Source organism: Haliotis rufescens, unplaced genomic scaffold (assembly GCF_023055435.1).
Source record: "Haliotis rufescens isolate VD_foot unplaced genomic scaffold, xgHalRufe1.0.p SCAF_7, whole genome shotgun sequence".
Taxonomy (NCBI): Eukaryota; Metazoa; Mollusca; class Gastropoda; order Lepetellida; family Haliotidae; genus Haliotis; species Haliotis rufescens.
Window position 1 is genome coordinate 57,859,991 of NW_025964361.1, and position 9,642 is coordinate 57,869,632.

Genomic DNA, 9,642 nt, shown 5'->3' on the forward strand with positions numbered 1-9,642 from the left:
AACTTCGGGGGCAACTATTTGGATTTACAACATGTTGAGAGGGGCGGTCGGGTAGCCTAGTGGTTAAAGCGTTCGCTCGTCACGCCGAAGACCCGGGTTCGATTCCCGACATGGGTACAATGGGTGATGCCCATTTCTGGTGTCCCCCGCCGTGATATTGCTGGAATATTGCTAAAAGCGGCGTAAAACCATACTCACTCACTACAACATGTTGAGAAGACGTTCGGTTATATTACTGTGAGGAAGTATCACGTGAATTGAACTTTATAATACCACAATAGGTCCAGAGTCATAAGTATGACAACTCAGACGATTTCCACTGTGCTTTCGTAGCATATGTGGTAATTTGGTACACAAACATATCATAGTGTAACATCCACCAGTATATACAACATGTGCTAATAATTATATGAATGGTTCACAGTCCACACGTTTTCTCCACAGCCATGTGTGTATGGGTGAAACTGTAATGTCACATGAAGCGATGTTCAGTTTTGGAAGCTGTCAGAAGTTGGCGTAAACATTACTTGACACAAGCCGCCGCTGGGCAGACTCAAGGCAGAACGTCACGTCAGCCTGAAATCGTAGAACAGTTATAGCGTAGCAATGATTCCCCGATCATAAAATGTTTTATATACCAACTCTCTTCATCACAGTTGTTTCTATAGTTCCTTTTCTACTCATAATATAAAATGTCCCAATGGGATTCATAATTAGATATCACGGATAATCAGTTGGACAAGAGGCCGGTCACAACTGACGTTCATGACGTTGAACGAGAATCTGTTCTAGAAATGACTCCATAAAATGAATGAATTCTGACCGTTATTGATGATCGCTTTGACACTTTAAGTTTTACTCAGTTTCAAAACTTGTAATACATTCCCTTTGTAGATTTCTATCGTATTTTCTGCACGAAATAACTTACCACACATCCTTTTAATATCATAGTAACCGCAACTTTGCACATTGTAGCCTATAATTGTACATATAATTATTTATATACGCCTACCTTTAATGACTTTAAAAGAAGTAGTATTCTAAAAATGTTATCTTCCGCGGTGATGCGTTCGTCAAATCGGCTGTTTCACTCAGGGGGTTTATTGTGATTGAAAACCTCTGATTGACCAATTAAAATCGTGTTTTTTAAATTTCATGGTAGAATGTACAAATATACAAAATCAACCTACAAGGATACATACTCTTCTACAAACTTAATTAATTAACTAATTAATCATATTTTGTGTGCGGTACAATCGGGCGTAATATGAATGGTCGTACAGACATAATGTCACTCGCACAATTCTAAAATATAAGTAACTGGTATCATTTCTTATATAAATGCTAAGTAATGTTTTTGCAGTTTGCATTTTTCCGGAGCTGACTAAATATCGCCCCAAAACAGGAATGTTTGAGCAGCTGAATAATGTACGACCGACCGACGATATAACATTTGTGTATTGCAAATATTCCGAATAAAATTGCATGCAGAAGGAATAGCACAGTGTATGACAGTATCTTTTCATGAAAACAGCACATGTTCCAATATCCACATATTGTGATGCATAATGGTTGTGTTATTCCGCTCATGTGAACTTAGCAGATAGTTGTGCACTGTATATATATTTTCTACCTCAGTGAATGGCGGTCCTCCAAGACGTGTGTACAGTTGTCGCATGTTGTTGATGACGTCCACCCTACCATCGTCCTGCAGTCTGCTGGCGATGTTCAGCAATAGTACCAGGAGGCGACAGTCGGTCACAGAGCTGGGGTAAGGAAACACTTTTTATGACAGAAACAACACCGATTCGACTCCAATTCACTGATGCTTTGGACTTTTGCCCTGGGCGTGTCTGGATTTGCTTTGGTGCCGCCCATCTGAACTATGAAGTGATTAGACCCAATGTACAAGAATAGTTCTCCCGCATTTTCGTCTAACAAACAATCGATTTGTATTGATTGTTTCATATTAAATTTTGCTAAGGTTAACAAAAGGAAAGGCTGATCTCAGATAAATTGGCAACAATTCTTCCTTACACATCTTTATAACATCAGTTTTCAGTGATGATATTTTGTCTTATTTAACAGGGGGCACGGGTGGCCCAATCGTCTTAGGCGCCGCGATTTGCTGTGCAGAGTTGCGACCCCTTGACACGCCAGAAACCTATGATTGTGGGTTCGAATCCCGGTTCGCCCCGATTATGTTTCTAGGTTTGTCAGCACCATACCCGTGCTCCTGGGTTTCACCGAAGTGGTAAACGTCTGAGGCCTGCATCACTTCGGACTTTCCTCCCACATTAAGTTGACACGCCGCAATATAACTGGAATATTGTTAAAAGCGGCGTTAAACCCAACTCACTCACTCACTTATTCAACACATTAAGGATGTGATAAGGACTGATGTACTTACTCAGAAACGATAGTGCTGGAACTTCGTGGTGGATCACTAGTCCATGTAAGGAAACTGTCAATCAGCCAGCTGATATTCGGGTCTCGTGTCCATTTTATGGAGTCATTTCTAGAACAGATTCTCGTTCAACGTCATGAACGTCAGTTGTGACCGGCCTCTTGTCCAACTGATTATCCGTGATATCTAATTATGAATCCCATTGGGACATTTTATATTATGAGTAGAAAAGGAACTATAGAAACAACTGTGATGAAGAGAGTTGGTATATAAAACATTTTATGATCGGGGAATCATTGCTACGCTATAACTGTTCTACGATTTCAGGCTGACGTGACGTTCTGCCTTGAGTCTGCCCAGCGGCGGCTTGTGTCAAGTAATGTTTACGCCAACTTCTGACAGCTTCCAAAACTGAACATCGCTTCATGTGACATTACAGTTTCACCCATACACACATGGCTGTGGAGAAAACGTGTGGACTGTGAACCATTCATATAATTATTAGCACATGTTGTATATACTGGTGGATGTTACACTATGATATGTTTGTGTACCAAATTACCACATATGCTACGAAAGCACAGTGGAAATCGTCTGAGTTGTCATACTTATGACTCTGGACCTATTGTGGTATTATAAAGTTCAATTCACGTGATACTTCCTCACAGTAATATAACCGAACGTCTTCTCAACATGTTGTAGTGAGTGAGTATGGTTTTACGCCGCTTTTAGCAATATTCCAGCAATATCACGGCGGGGGACACCAGAAATGGGCATCACCCATTGTACCCATGTCGGGAATCGAACCCGGGTCTTCGGCGTGACGAGCGAACGCTTTAACCACTAGGCTACCCGACCGCCCCTCTCAACATGTTGTAAATCCAAATAGTTGCCCCCGAAGTTACATAGTTATGATTATATTGCACAGGATTTAGGGTTACATACTGACCACGGATATTGGATAAATAAGGTAGAACTTGTCTGGTTGAAAATCCTGAGATGCAAATACACGTTTCATCTCATAGAGGACATTTTATGTTCCCTATATTCCTTCTACTCAAGTCGTATAACAGCATCGTGTTGTAACATTTCTGTGCATCTGTGTACCTCGATAAAGTAATTGTAAGGAGTTTTAACTAGTACTTAATTGCTTTCAGCTTTGAATATATATGTTACACCCAGTCTGTGCAACAGCCAAATACGTGCAACAGCAAACGGCAAACGGCAGCTTGCCCAACGCACGCAATGTGCAAGCAATTATCTGCTCATTACATACAATGGACAATAGTTGTGAATGAAAAATAATTCTCCATATTTCACAATATGGGCAACCAGCTTTCTTATTTCACGCAATGGACAGGTAATTGACGCAAATGAAATTGATGTTGTTTTACATGTTTTGCTTTTGATGAAGTAAACTCTATTATTAAGTGACTTAACTGTAATAAATAACAACCAAACAAATATCAAGAAACTGTATTTTCTAAATAGAAACACATATCAAGCAGTGTTATCTGCAAATAATGAGTCTCTGAATCACATTGCCGCTCAGTTCAGTCACAGTTTGCACAGGATTTGCGGCTATGGCAGGCACTATTGCATCTCAACCCCGATTTCAAACAGGAGCACATGTTTGTCAAGCAGTTGTTTCAGCACTGGCACCTGCGGTAACCCTGTCCGCCACAAACACTCTGTGCTCTCTAGATGTCATTTTCAGATAATGTTGTTTCAGGCAGGTTTCAGTCCAGAATATCTTACTCAAAATGATTTCTTGCTTGTCTCCCATTTGTTGTTCCCTTATGAGTTCCTATTCTGTGCATTGCATTGTCTATGTCAATGACTACGATAAATACATTTTGGCGGGTCACCCTTGCTCCTATCAAACTGCGAGACGGGAACTGCAACATTGTCCCAAACACGTACGGAACGCAGTGACCTGTTGCTTATGGCGATCATCCGAGTAGCTTGTTTACGGATTCCATCCGGGTCTGTCTTCCTGACACGCGTTGCAGGGTATAAAGCTTCTACATCAAAGTCAACAACATGTGGCACACGTGAAGGGAAATCAGAGAAATTTACGATATCCCCTTTCAACCATTTTATCATACCTCCATGTCAGCATGATGAGATCTGATTGGTCCACGTGATCTTGATAACATATCATGTATCACGCCTTGGGGGGAAACAAATTTATAAATGGGAGAATAAAAATACCTTATACCCATGCCACGAACAAGACAGGCTGCACGTGGATTTCTGAGAGGCAGAATAATCTTCGTCGTTACGAAAATCACCACTTCTTTAGTCCCCGCTTCGAAGCAAAACGCCACACGCTTTTTCCAAGTCAATGAAAGTCACGTGACATGGCACAAGTTAACCTTAGCTCAATCGAACAGATGTTTTCTATAAATTTTCAATTTGTTTTAATTCTTTTACAATGCCGTATTAAAACATGTCGGTAAAAAAAATTCGTTGTAGCAGGATCACTCGTGCTCGGCATAAAACCTAACGAGGGACGCATTAAACCACATGTACCCCGAGTGATCCTGTTACTACTTATAGCAAGGGTTGTGTTAATTGTTACACAATGATATTTTACATAAATACAAGCCACACTTTAATATTACGTGGAAGTGTTTCAATCCCCATACCTCAGTTTTTTACCATCAAATGTTTAAAAGTTTTGTAATCAATATCACCTACAGACTGTATATTCTTCGTTATTCCAAATAAATTATTTTTGGCTTGAACTGAAGCTTCTGTTGTTTTTTGACCATTTGAGCTGCTTATAATTGAAATGAACACAGACATTTGACGTTTTTCAAACGTTTCACCTTCAAAGAACTATTTCTCATTTCTGGTCGGTTTATAAGTATTTTTAATACGATGCTTTTGTGATAGATTGGGGGATTATAAGGCTAATGTAACACATTAACATTGTTTTCTGGGTCAGATACTGCTGCATAACTGTAGCTAACTGTTGTTGGGCGTTGTCATGCTACAATGTCCCTATATTGCCCTTCTGTTGCAAGTACGATAAAACGGCCGTTTGCAAAATATTATCCTCGTTATCTACCAGCTATCAAATTTCCAACAATTACAATCATTTAAGTACTTTGAGTAACAGTCGTTATTCCACCTCATACACCATCCCACTAAATTGATTGCCTTCAAAAGCCTTTTGCGTGAGGTTACGTTCACCTCGACGCCTGTAGACACATGTGCTGCAAATGGATCGGCGAGGATGGAAACGGACTCACCAGTGAAGAGGGGCCTCCTCCACTGACGAGCTGTCAACTGAATACCAAGTGTTGCAGGCACCACCAACGTTGACGTTCTACCGTCGGGATTTGCCTTCTGGGTGGGCGCCACGCATTGTTGCCGAAGATTCGCAGATGTCTTCGGTCTTTCCTCGGAAATGAGCATCTGTTGCCAGTGATGATGATACTAGCTGTGGGCATTGCTGTCTGATGGGCGGCTACTATGGGGATTGTCTCTGACGTCGCTGTTCTGTTGAAAATGTCGCCATAATGGTGTTTATATGGATATCTGCGAGGTATCGGATTGCAGCATTCCAATGGCTTACCATCTGTCATTTTCCCTTTGGCGTGGAATGGTGAAATCTCCTTGAAACGATCAGAAGTGGTGATTTTCGTAACGACGAAGATTATTTTGAGATGCGAAGATATGGGATTGGATATCTGAACTTTTATGGAGAACACTTGAAGCAAATCTTTCTCCCGATTACTCGATATTTCTTAAAAATCATTCTCTTTGGTGGTTGCGTTTCTTCTATAATAATTTACACTGATTCAAATAAAACAAACGTACAAAGATTTCTAAGTGAACAAAATTGCTCATGAATATTTTAACAAAACTACAGAGCATATCCGTATGTAACATCGTTTGAAGTAACTTTACAAGCGGAATTAAAACATGAAAAAATAGATTGACCCGATAGACGTGGCAGCGCAAGCGTTTCATTCATGTACCCCAATTTCATTTTAGCTTGTCTGAACCAATAATTTAAATACGTTTACATAGTGCCTGCCACGTCCGTTGTAAAAGTTTACATTTTCAGCATCCACATTGAAAGTGATGCTGAAACATTGCATGGACGGCTCCACGACGTTTCTAAATTGTACTCACAAAATTCTGATCCGATTTATAAAATGGCCATGTAGACATTAAGTTTGACGGGTTCTAGTATGTGATAACGTGTGTAATATATGTTAAATATATGTAATATAGCATCACTTACAGAAATAGTTTGTAAGCTTTACTAACTGAATTTCATTGTCCACTCGGACACCAACATGTTAGTAAAATTTACAAATCAATCAATGTATTTTACTATGTTGCCTGTCGCCACTAACAACGAAAGGTGAAGCTGTAATCAAATATATTTTCATTGTCAGTTTCCTGTATGAGTGAAATACTATTAAACATATAACAACACATTGGTGGAAACAAAGAATTTTGAACTTCGGTGGGATTCGCGAGTGAGTGAGCATAGTTTTACGCCACTTTTAGCAATATTCCAGAGATGGACTTCACACAAAGCACCCACATCGGGAATCGAACCCGGGTCTTCGGCTTGGCGAGTGAACACTTTGACCACTAGGCTACCCGACCGTCCCTCGGTGGGATTCGAACCTGCAATCTTTTAATTTGTAATTTGTAATCCGTCACTCTACCTGAGCTACTGAGAATGTCGTTAGAGTTGTCAATTCTCCGAGTCACCATTTGCTTGGTTTATTTGTACATTTTTAATTAAATATTACCCCAGGTTCGTTGTAAGTCCTGGTGGTATTTGTCATGCAAGGGCCTGTGAATCTGAATTGCAAATCTAAATTCAATTTATATTATACATCTCATCCATATTTGACTTTTATATGATGATATGCACTTTTAAAACATGTTTAAAGGTGTTTAAATTCTTGACATGTTTGGATCATGGGGATTATGTGTTTTGGCTCATTTCATGTGTTTAGACCCTAAATTTGTATACTGTTTAGGATTGAAACACACTCCTAAACATGTATTGACTTTTATCTCAGTGGTGGTTTTGATGTATTTGTAGTTTTGACCCTGCTGGGGCCTCTGACTTTAACATTTACCCCCATAATTACAGATTTACGAAGCTGCGAAGTTTCTGAAATCTTTGGGTTTGTGAAGCTGAAAATGTGCCTGGGTGACCCCAGCAATGGTGTTTCAAAGGGCTGCTCACAGAATACTGGCAAAATAATACTGCCTGAGCACTTTAGATTAATGAAATTTATTATGGATTTTAAAATCACAAGGTACGCATGGAGTTATTTTTTTGATTAATTTACAGTAAATCATCATTATGTCATTGATTAATTCATAATGAAAAAGTCAGTTGCTCTTTCAAACACACCGATAACACTGAATCTACCCCTCACCATCTGTGTGTTGTCATAACTGAATATGTTCCAACATAGACCGTTTTAACCACTAGGCTGCCACTTCACCAATACATATCTAGACAAAGGGTTACTGGGGACAAAGCACAGCTATACACTGAACAAAGTTGGACCTTTTACCCTTTCCTGAGTCTGATGATTGTTGTTCCTCCAGAACACATCCACGTCCTGTCAATACTATTAGCTGCTGTCAACATTACGGAGCCACAGCTGTACTGTCACTGTCTAACTGATGAATTGTTTCATTCCTTATTACAATAGGTATTGTTGAACAAGAGCATGTAGTTGGTGCAAGACCATGCCGATTTCTCGAAGACGTAACTCATTACATGATCAACACATTTGGCATACTGCTTCCATGTCCCGGACAGTGACAAGAAATACATCACAGTAGATCTACTTTTAAATGCTAACACATCACAAAGCTATCTTCTGACAACACGAATAGCTAATCTCTGCTTTAAATTTTTTTTGACCTTGGTATGTATATGTGTAAGTCCATGGGAATAGATTGTTTTGGTCCTGGGCATCATAGTAGGTGACCAACAACGATAACATGCTAAGTATTTGTGATGCATATTGTAGACAGATATTGAATCAAAACAGAATGATTGCTTGACGAATAAGCTGCCTCATACTAAGAATATGAAAACAATGTGTCAGACTAAGAAAGAGCAGATGGATATTACGCGCATACCTCAATTGAGTTACGTTTAATAATTCAAACCGATATATTATTTTGCGAACGATATCATTAGCGTACATTCAAATTGTTATGTGTAATGTACGCAATATTTGGCGGCGAACCCTTTTTATGGTGGCATGACAAGACAGTTTCAACCGATACATCGCATGTATCCAGGGATCAAACTTAAAACATCCAAGTTTAACTTGTGTATCCTTCTAATTTAGTACCATGCATATACTACTCATATAAAGATTGTCTACACACATCCCATTAAACACAATACTTGAACAGAGATTTTCTGTTGCTGAAATACACAGTACACAGTGATCATATTTGGGTAAATGACACCATCCCTGGGTACATCACTTCCTTGCTGTCCAATATCGCGGGTGTGAGGGCACTATTGTCCATGATCATAAGAAATCTCTCTCAAGTAGGGGCCATGGTACGATCTTCCGATCGAGAGCATGTGTTTCTGAATCAGTGATGATACCAAGAGTTTGCGAAAATCTGAGCGTATCCTGCCCGTCACACCCGTCAGAAAGTTCAGTGTTCACCTAACTTGGAAGTTAAAGTCACACCTCTTGTCATACACTCCAATGGATATTATTGCGTGACTCTGAATCTTAAAATCTAAATAGGAAACAGATGAGGCGTTTCTTGTATTTCAAGTTCTGATGCGTAAATCAGTGAAGATAATAGGATATGTATCCGTTATTGAACAGTAACAGATCATCGATGAACCTGAAGCTGAAGTTGTACGTCTTGGCTAAAATCCCTTTTTGTCGCAAATACGAGCAGAAATTCTGCACATTTTAAAGTTCATATGAAATTACTTTTTTTTAGTCGTACCCACATCATATTGATTTCGGAAGGTGCTGTTCCACTCTGTTGGGATATTGGCCCGGGTAGTTTTTCCCAAGATCCTGACACTATCAACACCGGTGTTACGTTAAGCGTTGTTTGTCCAAGCGAAACATTCGCCTTTCTAAGTTGGAATATTAATAGACTTCGAAACAAAATTGATGCTGCTGATTTTATATCATATTTACAAAAAATTAAAATAGCATGTCTTCAGCTTGTTAAAACTTTTGTCGACT

At 39.5% G+C, this 9,642-nt stretch overlaps 1 protein-coding gene across 1 annotated transcript; it reads right to left on the reverse strand.

Annotated features, from left to right (window-relative positions):
• Nucleotides 1-142: 142 nt before the first annotated feature.
• LOC124125211 lies at nt 143-8,051 on the reverse strand. Its single transcript, XM_048388227.1, has 4 exons — nt 7,975-8,051; nt 2,411-2,518; nt 1,634-1,766; nt 143-576 (listed from the first exon to the last, which is right to left on the reverse strand). The coding sequence occupies exons 1-4, from the start codon at nt 8,049-8,051 to the stop codon at nt 505-507; spliced, it is 390 nt and encodes a 129-aa protein (XP_048244184.1). The 3' UTR covers nt 143-504.
• Nucleotides 8,052-9,642: the final 1,591 nt, after the last annotated feature.